General features: G+C 39.1%; 1 protein-coding gene and 1 pseudogene across 1 annotated transcript; both read left to right on the forward strand.

Moving 5' to 3' along the window:
• On the forward strand, positions 1-3,816 carry LOC131414652 (olfactory receptor 5H2-like). The gene is made up of 2 exons (XM_058555658.1): positions 1-8; positions 2,880-3,816. Exons 1-2 carry the CDS (start codon positions 1-3, stop codon positions 3,814-3,816), a joined length of 945 nt encoding a protein of 314 aa, XP_058411641.1.
• Positions 3,817-15,246: 11,430 nt separating this feature from the next.
• LOC131414650 (olfactory receptor 5H2-like) lies at positions 15,247-16,177 on the forward strand (annotated as a pseudogene).
• Positions 16,178-16,975: the final 798 nt, after the last annotated feature.

Genomic DNA, 16,975 nt, shown 5'->3' on the forward strand with positions numbered 1-16,975 from the left:
ATGTCCAAGTCCTCGACGCCCAGAGGAACAGCTTAGCTTTGCTCTAAAATGAATCCTCGGGCGCTGTCAGGGGAATTTTATTTCTTCACTGCTTTCTCTTCTGGCAAAAGCACATAGTTGTACCATTGGTTGATGTGTGTTCAGAGCAAATTAATATAAACCACATTTTCCTGAGCTTGGGAAATGAGGCCTCCAAAGTGAATCAGTGTGCAAATAGTTGCTACCTATGTTATTGTCATTCCTGTGCTGTTGTATATTTTTCAACTTTGGGAAGCTTAAGTCTGAGAACGGATAGCCACAATTTCCTACAAGATATGAGTAAGAGAAAAATGAATTCTATAACATTCAGTATTCTTTTATAGAAAAATTAAAATAGTGTTTAATTTACAATAATTTTAGATTGGGTTTAGTAAATTTCAAAATAGTTGTGTGGAAATGAGGACAAAATAGTGAATTAATTATTTTATTATGACTAAAACAGGGATATGCAAAATAGCTGTAGACTGAATTGTTCCCTTGAGCAACATTTTTTGTTATTTTGTTAACCTAAATATAATGAGTTTATAAGGTAAATTTTGGTGAACTAGAAAGTTAAGTAATTTAAAAGTGGATTTAAAGTTTCAGGTCATATGCTTCTTATATAAGTAATCATTCTGATGATTCTGACAGGAAGACTCATTCTGTATAATTAACCAGAGATTAGAACTTTAAGGTAAATACTGAAATATTAATTTGTCTATCCTTTCACTCACTTCTGATGATAATTTTATTGAATTTTTGTAGATATAACATGGAAATATACATATGTATTATAGAATATAAATGGATATATAGAGAGATCAGGTAATTTTACATAATGTTATATATATTAACATATGCATACTTATACATATATTTCCTGATATATATATATTTCCAATATATATATATTTTGAGATATATACAAATATATATATATGTAAAATATGTAGAAAATGTCCCTCCACTATGCTTTCCAGCATTTATAACTTAATAAGTACCCATACACAAAGAAATTGGAGGGTTTTCAATTATTTAGTGATTGGGATTGCAGGTAATGAAAACCATCCCATATAAAAACCTACTTAACAACTGGAATTGTTGACTTTCATTAGCCTTTCAGTGACTTCCTCTCTCCCTCTTCCTGGTCTTTCCTACACTGACCATCTGTCTCTGTTATTTTCCATCTTCACTCACCCCCGTGTTGTTTTCTTACATATTTCCTTCCCACTTCTGTTCCCTCTCTCTTCTCCATGCCTTATCTCCTCTCCTCTCTTGTGAAAACTTTTACTAAAATGTTCCAGAGGAAAAACAACCCTACAGGTGTCTAGGAGAAGAAGAGAAATGCCAACTCTTCCCACATTTCTTGGAGTTCTCCATATCATTCCACCCACTGGTTTCCCTTTCACTTCTCATGATTTTCTGGCCTCATGTCTATCACAAAATGGAAACTATTCTCACTAAAGCCACGACCAATGTCTTAACGCCCACACTAAGTGAACTCTGATCACTCCTTGTCCTACCAGAGCATTTATTTGGCATTTCACATGTACTTCCCTTCGTTCTTCCTGAGCATCTTTCCCTCTAAGTCCACAGCACTCAGTTGTCCCATCTCCCTCCTGCTTCTCTGATCGCTCTGCTCAGTATGCTTATCTGGTCTCTCCCTAGTCTTTTTCTGCTGTGAGCTGTAGTCTTGCTTTATTTCCTTGGTTGCAACAGGAAATGAGTTAATTGAATGGAAATTGGCTCTAACACAGAAATGTAAGAAAGATTGGAAAGATTGGTCCTGAGCAAACATCTGTGCCAATCTTCCTCTATTTTGTATGTGAGTCACCACCACAGTGTGGCTTGATGAGTGGTATTGGTCAATGCTGGGATCCGAACCCATGAACTTGGGCTGCCAAAGTGGAGCCCACCAAACTTAACTATTGTGCCACTAGGACAGCCCCTCAATCTCAATTTTTGATGACCATCTACCCAGTCATCAAGTGACTCCTCTCTCCTTCACTCACCACCCCCTTCCCATCTAATATGTCAGCAGGTCCTAGTGACCTTCCATTCTGAATTCTTTTGCATCTATCTCTCATTCCTCCTCATCATTCCCAAGTTCACATTGTGCATTGACTAGACACTTGACATGCATTTGATTTGATGGAAAGGGTTTTCAAAATGCAAATATTAGACCCCCATGCTTGATGTATTGAATCAATTTCTGCAGTACTACCTCACAATCTACATTTGCATAAAAACTTCCTCAGACAATTCAGATGTGTAATCTGGTTTGGGAACCACTGGACAAGAGTATCAGCTTCCTAACTGGTATTCCTGACTGCAATTTCTCCTCCCAGCAACCTACTTTCTACACTGTTTTGTATTCATTTTCAAAAATATCTTACAGCACCACTGCATATCTCCTAAATTTTCAGTGCATGATTATTGCCTGAGGAATAAAGTTCAAGATCCTACACATGCTGTTGTATTCATTCCATTACCCAGCCCCTTCAGACTTCTTTTCCCTTGACTCTACATCCATGTTCACAAACGGGATTTCCCTACCACACTCGATGGTATCCTCATAAATTTAGCACATACTTAGAATGACTTTCCTTTTTCTCTAAATCTGGAACATTTCTGGAACTGAAATTATTGTATGTTTTTTCCATCTGTTAAATTCCTCCCAAATAAATTCCGTCTATTTTGGAGGTAATAAACAAAAGTAAGGGGGAAATTCTGAAATTTTCTTATAAAAATTTTAATCACTGCTTAATTTATTTCAACTCTCCTCTGCCCTATTTTCATGTTATAAATCCTCGCTGATATATACTTTTCACTTACTCCATTTCACTTCAGGCAGCACCTAGTGAGGACATGGGAAAGGAAAATGCAACGTTGCTGACAGAGTTTATCATCACAGGACTAATATATCAACCTGAGTGGCAAATCCCCCTGTTCCTGGTGTTCTTGCTTATATATTTCATCACCATTGTGGGGAACCTTATTCTGATTGCTCTCATATGGAATGACCCTCATCTTCACATCCCCATGTACTTATTCCTTGGGAGTTTGGCTCTTGTGGATGCTTCATTATCATCCACAGTGACCCCTAAGATGCTGGTCAACTTCTTTGCCACAAGTAAGATGATCTCTCTCCCTGAATGCCTGATACAATTTTTTTCCTTTGCAATCAGTGTAACCACAGAGTGTTTTCTGCTGGCAACAATGGCGTATGATCGCTATGTGGCCATATGCAAACCTTTACTCTATCCTGTGATTATGTCCAACAGACTATGCAGTAGCCTATTAAATTTGGCCTTTTTAGGTGGCTTTCTTCATGCCTTAATTCGTACAGGTTTTTTATTCAGATTAATCTTCTGTAATTATAACATAATACATCACTTTTACTGTGACATTATACCGTTACTTAAGATTTCCTGTACTGACCCTTCTATTAATTTTTTGATGATATTTATTTTCGCTGGATCAATACAAGTCTTCACCATTGTGACTGTTCTTGTCTCTTATACACTTGTTCTCTTTACAATCTTAAAAAGGAAGTCTGTACAAAGCATCAGGAAAGCCTTCTCCACCTGCGGAGACCATCTCTTATCTGTCTCTTTATACTATGGCCCTCTTGCCTTCATGTATGCGTGCCCTAGATCTACACAGGGAGATGATCAAAATATGATGGACTCTCGATTTTACACTGTCATAATTCCTATGTTAAATCCAATTATCTACAGCCTGAGAAATAAGAAAGTCATAGATTCACTGGCACAAATGTTAAAGAGACATGTTTAGATCTCATACTAATATTTGTCCTCTTTTTACTAAAACAGTCACACGATTTTGCATATGAGATGTGACTCTGTTCTGGTTAGTGTGCACTGTTTTTTGCAGTTATAATTCCCCAAGTGTTTTAATGATTTAAAGTGGGAGTACCTAATAAACACCTTAATATATGCGTGATGTTACTCAAAAACATAGAAATTTAATCAGGTGTTCATGTCATTCTAAAATAATTAAGGACAAAAACAAATAAAATATTTTACGTTCTGTTTTCAATGTGGCTTTAGAAATGCATGAAGCACTAACATAGCGTAGCCCCGCTGTAGGACTGAACTACAATGTCTCCGATAGTGACACTGCTCAGCAGCCTGCAGACTCACATCACATTAACTCCACAGTGGAGGCAGGTCTGTGTTTGAGGGAACACAGGCAAATCCCAGGAATCTGCTAGTCATCAAAGGTCTTTCACTCCACTTTCTTTGGGACGTGGTGAATTTCACTTTTTGTGGGGTTTCAACTCGCAGATCACACAGAGGAATAAGAAGAAGTGGGAAAACAACGAAGAAAAAAAAGAGAAAGCTGTAAGACAGTGAGTTTGGGCCAAACTGTAAGAGGATGCTCTTAGCATCCACGTAGTGTGCATCCATGAGTAAGGAGGAGGGGGTTTGCCTCTCACTGTCTCTGGTGCCTTGAAAGGCACTTTCCAACTGTTTGGATTTGTAGGATAATCTGAAATGCTTTGTAATTCAGAAAGCTAAGAGATGAGATTGCAGAATTTATTTGGGATGGGCATAGAGAGGAAAAAGAAGTGGCAGAATAGGCAAGAAATATTCTCAATCTTCTGAGAACTAAAAAACAGGAAACTAATAAGACACATCAGTAGTGTATAAAGGTTATTGGAATGCATTGTTGACAATGTGAGGATTCAAAATGCATACTACCGAAGTTCAAATAATGTTAAGAAGATATGATGTCATGGTGCCCAGTGAGTGTCTGAGGAAGACATGAAAATGAACAAGAGTTTGGGGGTTTTGTGACTTAATAGTCCCTAAGCATTTGCTTTCATCATACTCCATACTCTAATCTAGTGAGCGATGGTCTTCAGGTCCTCTGGTGCCCTCCTCTCTCATCACTGTTTCCACACACATTCCTGCTGATAACACTCAGGCTCTCACCCTGATAACTAACAGCCTCTGTGAACTGCAAAACTCTGGTAACTTATCTCCTACATCTTGCGGATACTCTCTTACTTCCCGAACATTGCTGCCAAATTATTCTTCATAGAGAGAACTCTAATAAATCATATTCCTCTCAGTAACTTTCAATGTACTCTTACTGCTAACATTATATGCATACATGTTATATGTATCTAGATCTGAGTATGTATATATACATGAATTTGTTTATATTTGTTCATGTGTATGTATAGATTACATGATACATAAACATATCTACATGTATATAAAGAAATATATAAAATACATATATACACACATATATATAAACATATACATACATATATGGATACTTCACCCTGAATTTGCGTCCTGGTATTATTTGAAGTCCTTTCCAATAAAACTTTAGTTAAACACTGAAGTCTCTTCCCCTGCATTTCTCCTAATGGACCCTGTGTGATACCGGAAGTGAGTTACTGGAAGCCTTGTGGACACACCATCCTCTCAGGTACATACTTTCATTAACATAAGTCACTCCACAAAAATGCCTGCCCCCGATTAAATGCCCCCATCTTCTTTTACAATTGAAATGCTATCCTTTCTTCAAGGTTTGTCTCAAATATTACAGCTCCCAGAATTCATTTCCATGTTACCCCAAACAGGATAGAAATACTCCTTCATTTGAAGCATTCAGTAGTTTATTTATTCTTTTAAGACACAACTGACCTTGTGTAATACCTATTTCTGGCATACAGACTTTTTTAGATTACAATTTAGAAGTCTTAGTACTCTTCTTATCTTTGCAGTAAGAGTACATCACTCTTTTTCAATCTTGTGGTGAGCCCAGCTGATTACTGGGCCTGGGACTACTGCTGCATGCAAGCTCATCTTCTTAAGTCTCTTTCATGACAATTGCAAGTATCATACATCTAAAGTGAATTATTCTTTGATTGAATTATTCCATGATTGACAGTGATGATAGCCAATCAAAATCCCACTGCCTTCTGTCAATAAAGTTAATGATAGGGATATCTGTTCATTAGAAAATTTAATTGTCAAGCTGGATCAACTTTTGGACCATCATTCTCAAAGAAATTTCTTATACAAAATAATCCTCACACTGTCATAGTATGATAATACCTCATCTGAGAAGATAACTTCTAAGTCAGACTTATTTGAGGGTAACAATTAATAGTTGTATCATGATATTTCCTTCTATTTTTCAAGATAAGGAAAGAAGTTCACTTAACCTACATCTAGTGTTTGTATTAGTCATGGTTGTCCAGAGTACAGAACAAATAGGATATATGGAAAAACAAATATAGAGATAAATCTATATCAACCTATATCTATATGTCATCTATGCCTATATCTAAAGACATCTATTATAAGATATTTGTTGACATGATTTTGGAGACTGAGTAAGCCCATGACCTACCGTCTACAAGGTAGAGACCCAGGAAAGCCAACAGTGTAGGTCTAAAGCCTGAGAATAGGATAGCTGATGGTATAGATTCTAGCAAGTCTGAAGGCCTGAGAGCCATGAGATCCCAGGGCAGGAGAAAATCAGTGTCACAGATCAGTCAGTCAGGCAGAGAGCAAATTCAACCTTCCTCTGCCTTTGTTCCATTCAGGGCCTCAATGGATTAGACAATGCCCACTAGCCTTAGGGAGGACCAGCTACTTTACTCAGTCTACTAGTTTAACACTATTCTTCTCCAGAAACACTCTCACAGACACAACCAGAAATAATGATTTTCCAGATATCTGGACATTCCATGATTGAGCCAGATTGAAACATAAAATGAACCATCACATGTCCACCTGTTGTCAGCATGGCACCCATACACAATTCTTTAAACCATACTTAAACTCCAAATAAGAAAATAGCAAGGTCATAATTCCATTTAACATCATACAACTATGCTGTATACAACCAGAAATGCACTGAACCATTGGCCAGAGCAGGAGGTAAAATCTGTGAGTGATGTTTACTGTTCTCCTTAATATCTGGTAACTTAAATACTACAATGTAAAATTAACAATACCTAATTACCATGATATAAAGTCAATACGTTTTACGTTACATGATAAGAGATTGAGTGGAAAGAAAACAAAGATATTTGCTATCTTTTTTGTATACATACATAAATATACATGGACACACACATATATATATGTACACAGAAATAAATGTATTCTTACCCAACTGAGGAGTAAACAATCGTGACAATACAGTCCTTATTTCTGTAACTGATCACGTGGCCGTAGCTTCCATCTATAACTACCTCCTTCAACCATCCATTCCATATCCCCTTGGACTTCAGTGAGCACCTCAGTTGGTCAGTTTTGTTTACCTGGTCATTTTTCTCTACCTTCATTCCTGAAGTGTCTGAGCCATTAGAAGTCTTGCCTGGATTGGTTTGGCTGAGATTTCCATTCACCTTAATTACAAGGAATGGTACTACTAAGAGATGCCCCAGAGTGACCTGAAGTTCAGACATACTTGTCCTTATCTCCATTGTGTAGGAGTAATTCCATTTCTCCTTGATAGTCAGCATCAGTCACACCAGCCAGCACAGTAAATTTCTTCTTTGCATGATGATTCAGAGGAATGAGAGGCACAAAGTGGCCTGGTGGCAGTCTTAACTTCCTGCTTAGTGGAATCATTGCTGTGTGTTCTGGGAGAAGCAATCCTCCCTCTGGCTCTAAGACCTCAAGTCCAGAAGAGCACAAAGGCCTGGGAACAAGAAGCAAAAATGATGTTAGTGGGTCACTAGGGGTAACAGTGAGTGGTGCCACTCCCATTTTCACCACTTGATTCCTAGACCCTAGGAATCCTAGGGTGAATCCTAGCTATGGGAGAAAAAGTACTATGTACTGAACATGGATTCAGAAAATATACTGCCTTCTGTAGAACTTTGCCTAGCCCTGCATGCTAATGCCATCAAAGTGGGCCAATAACTGGGTTTCATAAGGCCATTTCATCATAAGGCCGTTCCATCAAACTAACTGTATAAGGACAGTAGGGAAAATGATAAGACGTGATTTCTATAGGCATGGGGCCATTGCTACACTTAATTTGCTATGAAGCAGGTTCCTAATAGAAGCAATGCTGTGTGGAATACCATGACATTGTGAAAGGAATTCTGTAAGTCCACGGATAGAGTTTTGGCAGAAGCATTGCATGCAGGATTGCAAATCTATATCCAGAATAAGTGTCTATTCTAGTAAGAACAAAACACTGCCTCTTCCATTACACTGCAATCTGTCCAGTGTAATCAATCTGCCACCAGGTAGCTAGCCGATCACAACAACGAATAGTGCTATATCAGGGATTCAGTATTGGTCTCTGTTCCTGGCAGATTGGGCACTCAGCAATGGACAAAGCCAAGTTGGCCATGATGAGTGGAAGTCCATGCTGTTTAGCCCAGGCATACCCTCCACTCCTGCTGCCATGGACCTTTGTCATGAGCCCATTTGGTGATGACGGGGGTGGGTGGAGAAAGAGGTAGACTGGTGTCTGTAGAATGGGTCATCCTATCCACTTGTTTATTAAAATCCTCCACTGCTGAGGTCACATGTTGAGCATTCACATGGGACAGAAATGTCTTCATGCTTTTCACCCATTTAGAGGGATCTATCCTCACACTTCTACAAATTTCCTTGTCATCAATTTTCCAGTATTATTGCTTCAAACTCCCTGACAATCCAGCCACACTCTGGCTAAAGCCCATGAATCATTACATAGTCACATATCTGGCCATTTCTCTTTCTAGGCAAGTGAACAACCAGGTGCACTGCTCAAAGTTCAGCCCAGTGGGAGGATTTTCCTTCACCACTGTCCTACGGGGATGTCCCAGAGAGTGGCAGTGATGCTGTAGTTGTTCACATTCGAATGGTGTCTTCATTTCCTGCAGAACCATTGGTAACCAGGCCCAGGTCATCTTTTCCTGAGTCTACCGATTATTGAGAATCCCCCTTGTGGCCATAAGTGCAGGCTGGTATAGAGAAGGCAGTGGGTCAGGCATGGGGACCATGGGCATTTGGGTCACTTCTTCACTTCCTGATCCTTCAGGGCCTGCTCAGGCTAGATCATGTACATACCCTTTCTTTTGTTTCTGTTGTTAGGGTGTGGGAATGAGGAAGATTGGCCCTGAACTAACATCTGTTGCCAATCCTTCTCTTCTTTTGCTTGAGGAAGATTAGCCGAGTTAACATCTGTGCCCATCTTCCTCTATTTTGTATGTCAGATGCCACCACAGCATGGCTTAATGAGTGGTATATAGGTCCACACCCAGGATCTGAACCCGCTAACCCCGGGCCGCCAAAGAGGAGCACATGAACTTACCACTACGCAACTGAGCTGGCCCCATATCACTTCTTTTGATGATGGTGTGGCTGTGCACTCCCAACTTCATGGCTTGGTGAGTCAGGTAACACCCAGTTCATGAAAGGAACCTCTGGTTGCATGGGAAATTGGTGGCCTATGCTTAAGCATTCAGTCTCCACTAAGGTTCAGTAGCAGGCCAACAGCTGTTTCTCAAATGGGGAGTAGTTATCTGCAGTCGATGACAGGGCTTTGCTTCAAACCTAAGGGTCTGTGGGGTTATTTACCTATAGAGGCTGCCAAATTCTCCAAACAGCACCCCTATCTGCCACCACCACTTTAAGCTCCATTGTTCCTGCTGGATCATACGGCCCAGGTGGCAGAGCAGCTTGCACAACGGCCTAGACCTTTCCCAAATCCTTCTCCTCTTTTGAGCCGCACTCAAAACTAGCAGCTTTTCTGTTCACTCCTTTAAGGAGTTGGAGTATACACCCCAATGAGGATGATGTTGCCTCCAGAAGCCACAGAAGCCACTAGGTGTTGTGCCTCCTTCTGGTTGCAGGAGGGGCCAGATGCGACTACTTGTCCTTCAGCTTAGAAGGGATATCTCCACATGACTCAGAAAACTGGACCCCTAGAAATTTCAGTGAGATAAATGGGCTCTGAATTTGTGCTGGATTTATTTCTCACCTTCTGGCATGCAAATGTCTGCTAATAAGTCTACAGTAGTTGCTACTCCTTGCTCGCTAGGTCCAATCAGCATAATGGATGAGTGATATATCTAGTAGAAAGGAAAGAAGATCAAGATCCTCGAGAAAATGTTTGCAAATCCTGTATCTGATGAAAGCCTTGTAGACAGGAAATATGGAGAATTCTCAAAACTTAATAATAAAATACATAATTAAAAAATATGCAATATATTTGAACAGACACTTCAGTAAACAAGATATACAGATGTCATCTAAAGACACAAATATATCCTCAATATAATTCATCTTTGGGGAATGCAAATGAAGACCACAATGAGATATCACAACCCACCTATTAAAATGACTAAAATTGAAAAGACTGCTCATACTGGAAGAAGCAAGGCAGACCTCTGCACTCACAGAGAAGCAATGAAAGGAGTTAGGAGATAATGACACAGAATTGAAGGGGACAGTAAATTTAAATCAAGTTTGGGTCATGTTGCAGCTATCTCTGCACATCATACTGCTTACTCACTTGTCTACTGAGGTTTCACAGTGACTTTTCCTTTATCTATGTTTTTCTCCTCTTTTTTGGCTTTCACTAGCAAAAAATTAAGGACACAGGATAATTGATTAATGAATCTACCAAACAATATGCCCTTTGTTTTCCCACTAGCTGCCCATCTGGTCCTGAGTGGAGGATAACATTTTTCTAGTCTTCAGATATCAAACCAAAGTATTACTATTTTCACATTATACCTTTTTGATGTAATAATGTCATTATTTTTCTAAATGAATGTTCCTTGTCAACCTCTCTGTTAATGCTTGAAGGCAAATCTGAACACTTGAGCACCATGTTCAAAATCCCTCAATAGTTTTCCTTCAATTTCTGTTAAAGCACACAGCCCCTGACCCACCCTGCAGACCCGTGTGATCCCACCCAGGCTGGCCTCCGGGGCCCCACCTGGCTCCTCCTGCTTCTCTCGTGACATGCCAGCCTCATTCACCACGTGGAGCTGCTCCAGTGACCTAGCTCTCTGATGATCCAGGTCCTCCAGTGAAGAAGGCCCTGTGGATGGCAGGTGTCCACAGGCATCACTTTGTTAGAAATGAAGACCCTCGGGCCCCACCCAGACCTCTGAGACAGAATCTGCATTTTAACAAGGCCTCCAGGAGATTCACAGGCAATAAAGTTGGGGAAGCTCAGATCCAGGCCTCCTTCCACTGTGGTCCCTTGTTCTGTTTTTCCTTGGCTCCTCCCTGACCTTTGCTTAGTAAGATTTCACATCAGATTTCAGCTTAAAGTGGGGAGTGAGGTCCAGCTCTGAATGTGAGCTGCAGTTTGCATGAGGAGGACAACTTTCTGGGGGTTGTTTCCTGAAGGGAATGTAGAACTCTGGCCTCATTAAAATCGTGACTGATTAGCTCAGACAAGACCATGCTAATCAAAGCACCCAGAGCACCAAAATTTATAGATAAACTGGAGTTTGCATAAACATGTCAGAAGTGTCATCTGTGGGGACAAATAGTGGCATGAAGTTCAATTTCATTTGTTAGAACTAGCACAGTCTACAATGACTAGATGTTCATGATTTCAGAATCTGTAATACCCTGTGGGACAACCTGGACTTCTCACACATGTCCAAGTCCACAATGCCCAGAGGAACAGCTCAGCTTTGTCCTAAAGAGAATCCTTGGGTGCTGCCAGGGGAATTTTAGTTGTTCACTCCTTCCTCTTCCCGTAAAAGCACACAGTTGTACAATTGCTTGGCTTGTGTTCAGAGCAAATTAATATAAGCCACATTTTCCTGAGTATGAGAATGAAGCTTCCAAAATAGATCAGTGTGTACTGAACTGGTATCTATGTTTTTGTCATTCTTCTGCTATAGTTTATTTATCTACTTTAGAAAACCTAAGGTATTGAAAGCATCTCCACAATTTCCTAACAGGTACTGATAAGAGATAATGATTTGTGTAATATCTATTATTTTTTATAGAAAGTTAAAAATAATGTTAAATTTATAATAATTTTGAATTGGTTTTAAGATGCCAAAAGCCAGTTGAAAATAGAAAACAAATAGTGATGATCTGTATTATTTTATTACTGTGTGGAAAATCTAGATAAGCAAAATAGCTCTAAGACTGAATTGTGCTCTTTAATGATATTTAATTATCTGGGTAGCATAATTATAATGGCTCCATAAGATAAGTTTCGGTAAACTAGAACACTAAACAATTTAAAGCGGGCTTAGGATTTAAGTCATATTATTTCCTACATCAGAAATCTTTCTGAGGATTCTGCTTAAAATATTTATTCCATTTAATTAACAACATTCTCTGATTAAACTTTTTAGTTAAATCACTTAAATATTAACCTTCCTACCTTTCACCCACTTTTGAAAATAATTTGAGTATTTTATACATGTATATAATTTATGATATAAATAGAATATATATTGTTTGTAGACAAAGGAGAAAAAAATGCAGAGATGTCCTTCTTCTGGTCTTTCCAGCTTTAGGACTTAATAAGTACCCACACACCGAATTTGAGAATTTTTTTATTACTTAGGGATTTGGGTTTGCAAGGAAGGAAGCCCATTACAAATAAAAATGCGTTTAACTACAATTATTGGCATTGGTTATTTATATCACATGAATTAGATTCCAGTCTTCGGCTCAATTTTATTCTGCTGATTGAACTGGTGGAGAAGAAAGTGCTCTCAAGTAAAATCAGCAGGATTTCTAGAGAAAGACAGTTCTAATAACAGTAATAACAAAGATAAAGCAACTTTTAAATATGGAAAGAACTTGCAGGCACTGCTAGTATATTAATGAACAGTGCAAATTTTCTAAGGTAAAATTTAACATGAAAATCTCTTTCATACCCAAATTTTGTAGGAAAAAAAACTTGAAATTTTGACTAAAAGAGAAAGAAAGGATTCCCAGTGTTGACAGTTTTAATGAAAACCAGGGTTAAGACAAGCACTCTCCCCCAACCTCTGAGCCTCCCCTCCCTTCCCCTCAGCCTTTCAGTGACTTCCTCTCTCCCTCTTCCTGGCCTTGTCCTTCCTACACTGACCAGCTCTGTTATTCTCTACCTTCTTCTCTTCCTGTCTCTTGTTTCCTTTTCACCCACCAAATTTCCCATTCCACTTCCTTCCCCTCTACCCTCTCAATGCCTTCCTCTCTCTTGTGAAATCTTTCATGAGATTGTTCTGCAGGAGGAAGATTCAGATCTGTCCATGGACAGTGGACAGACGCCAACTGTTGTCCACGTCCTGGAGAACTCCGTTCATTCTCCTACTGCACTGCCCCTTGTTTCCCACTCACTTCTCATTATTCTCTGACCTCAACTCTATCACAAAATGGAAACTGCTCTCAGTAAACACACTAAAATCTCTTACTTTCCACACTCAGTGATCTCTGTCCACTCCTCATCCTACCAGAGCGTTTATTTCTCTTTTGGCATGGTACTTCACGCTGTCCTTGAGCATTTCCTTTCTTTAAGCCCACGGCACTCAGCTTTCCAATTCCTCCTGCTTTTCTGATCACCCTGCTCATATCCTTTTCTGTCTCTCCCTTGTCTCCTTCTGTGTGAGCCAGAGTTCTGGTTGCAAGAGGAAAAGTTCATCGAATGGAAATTGGCTCTAACATAGAAATGCTAGGGAAGTTGGAGAAATCCACTGGCAAAATGGGCAGAAACACAAAGAAATAAGGCAGCCAGTCAACAGCCAAAATGATGTCCCACCTCTACCTCAATAAGAGCTGCTGTCATTGCTGCTGCACTTGGAATGCCACAGCTCACACTGACAATGCCCTTGTTGTGGGTGCAGGATGCATTTTCTGGGGCTTGATAATGCTCCATTGGTTGACTTTGCAAGCAAAATTCTCTTTTGTCCATATTTGATCCTTTATCATCTTCTCCCCATATTCCAAATCCAGTGTAGGTGGGTTTGAGTGGCTAATCCTAGATCAAGTCCCCTGCTCTAGGTGCAAGGGGGATGGGAAAGTCAGCTTCCGGAAATTTTGGCTTCTAGCGTGGTTGCCAGCTTTTCTGTGCCACCAAGACTCATGTAGTAGAAAAGAGGTTCAGATGTTATCCATCTAATAAATAGGTAGATCCATTTTGTAATCTCTTTAATATAACTTCTTCCAGTTTCTATCCATGCCATCCTTTTTTTACTGTATCTTCCCTCTCCAATGGATAGGAATCCATAACTATGCTTGCAGCCAGCCCAAATGACCCCCAAGTCATTATTTCTATTAAGCTCTTGTAGACTTAAACTACTAAGTACATTTCACCTGGATGTTCAGAGGATGCTCTCTCCACAAACTGGCCAATGCACCTGAGTTCTCAATCTCGATTTTTGATGACCATCTACCCAGTCCCAAGTGACTCTTGTCTCTTTCACTGACCACCCCTTCGCATCTAATATGTCACTAAGTCCTAGTGACTCTACATTCTGATTTATTTTTATCTATTTCTTTGTCATCTTCATTACTACAAATGTGATATCACACATGGACTAAAACTTCACATGCATTTTAATACACTAAGGAGATTTTTGAAGTGCGTATTATTAGACCCCATTCTTAACCTACTGAATCAATTTCTACAGTAATATCTTAGAAGCTATATTTTGCACAAAAAAGTTCCCCCAGAAAATTCTAATGTGTAATCCAGTTTGGGAATCCCTGGACAATAATAACATCTTCCTAATAGTATCCCTGACAAAAGGTGCTCCTCCCTGAAGCCTATGTTAAGAACCAAATATGTAATTTTAAAAATACCCGATGATGCCATACCTTATCTTAAAATATTCAGTGCTTGCCTATGGCTTGAAGAAAAAAAGTGCAAGATTTTTCACATGGCTTTTCATTCATTTTATAATCCAGGCTCTTCTAATATCCTTACTTTTGATGCTGCATCCATGTCCCACACACAGAATTTCCCCATCACATTCAATACTTTCCCCATAAATATGCTCATGTTCAGAATGTCTCTCTTCTCTTCTAAATATGTTCATTCTTGCATATATTTTGAAACTGAAATAGTTGCATTTTTCCAATATAAGAATTCCTCCAAATAGTTTCCATGTATTATAGTAAGAGTAAATAAAATTAACGGCATTCACGCTAGTGTACGGTTTTATTTCAACTACCCACACTAAACATTCATTTATAAATCCTGAACGAATTTTCTTTTTATATTGACTGTATTTCATTTCAGGGGTAATCTATGAAGGATATGGAAACGAAAAATGCAACATTGCTGTCAGAGTTTATTCTCACAGGACTTACATATCAACTGGAGTGGCAAATACCCCTGTTCCTGATGTTCTTGGTTGTATATTTCATCACCATCATGGGGAACCTTGTTCTGATTGCCCTCATATGGAATGACCCTTACCTTCACATCCCCATGTACTTATTCCTTGGGAGTTTGGCATTTGTGGATATTTGGTTATCATCCACAGTGACCCCCAAGATGCTGGTCAACTTCTTTGCCACAAGTAAGATGATCTCTCTCCCTGAATGCATGATACAATTTTTTTCCCTTGTATTCAGTGCAACCACGGAATGTTTTCTCTTGCCAAGTATGGCATATGATCGCTATGTAGCCATATGCAACCCTTTACTTTATCCAGTGATTATGACGAATAGACTATGCATACGGCTATTATTATCATCATTTGCAGGTGGCCTTCTTCATGCCTTAATTCATACAGGTTTTTTATTCAGATTAATCTTCTGTAGCTCTAACACAATACATCACTTTTACTGTGACATTATACCATTGTTTAAGATTTCCTGTACTGATCCTTCGATTAATATTCTGATTGTTTTCATTTTCTCTGGGTCAATACAGGTGTTCACCATTGTGACTGTTCTTGTCTCTTATACACTTGTTCTCTTTACAATCTTAAAAAAGGAAGTCTGTACAAGGCATCGGGAAAGCCTTCTCCACCAGTGGGGCCCATCTCCTGTCTGTCTCTTTATACTATGGCCCTCTTCTCTTCATGTATGTGCGCCCTGGATCTGCACAGGGAGATGACCAAGATATGATGGACTCTCTATTTTACACTGTCATCATTCCTTTGTTAAATCCAATTATCTACAGCCTGAGAAATAAGAAAGTCATAGATTCACTGGCAAAAATGTTAAAGACAAATGTTTAGATCTCGTTCGAATAACTGTTCTCTGTTTTTAGAATAGTCACAAAATTGTGCAGATTAGATGTGGCTCTATTTGGTTAGTGTGCAAAGTTTTTTGCAGTTATAATTGTCCTATTATTTTAATGACTTAAGGTGTTAGTACCTCATAAACACCTTAAAATATTTGTATATCTCATTCAAAAACACAAGGAATTTTAATCAAGTGTTCATGTCATACTCTAACAACTAAAGCAGAAAACAAAATGAAAACATTGTACATGCTTGTATATTCTTCATTGCAGCTTTATAAATGCATTTATTAGTCATTTGTTAAGTGCTAAAAGAGTGTTGTACCACTGAAAAGTACTTGAGTACTATGTCTTTGATAATAATACAGCTGGGCAGCCTGGAGACTCACATCACATTTAAGTCCACAGTGGAGGCAGGTCTGTGTTTGAATGAACAGAGGCAAATCCCAGGAATCTGCTACTCATCAAAGGTCTTTCCTTTCACTTTATTTGGGATAGGGTGAATTTCACTTCTTGTAGGAATTCAACTCTCATGTCACACAGAGACAAACAGAACTGGAAAGCAATGAGGAAAATAGGAGAAATGAGTTAAGACAGAGGAGACGGTGCCAAATGTAAGAGGTAGCTCTTAACTGAGCTGCTTCTATGAGGAGCTAGAAGTGAGTTGCCTCTCACTGTCCATGATGCCTTCCAAGGCCCTTTGTATCTCTGTTTGTATATTGTTGGGTAATCTGAAAAGCATCACTAATTCAGAAAGCTGACAGATTAGATTGAAGAACTAAGTTGAGATGAG

Source organism: Diceros bicornis, chromosome 15, assembly GCF_020826845.1.
Source record: "Diceros bicornis minor isolate mBicDic1 chromosome 15, mDicBic1.mat.cur, whole genome shotgun sequence".
Taxonomy (NCBI): Eukaryota; Metazoa; Chordata; class Mammalia; order Perissodactyla; family Rhinocerotidae; genus Diceros; species Diceros bicornis.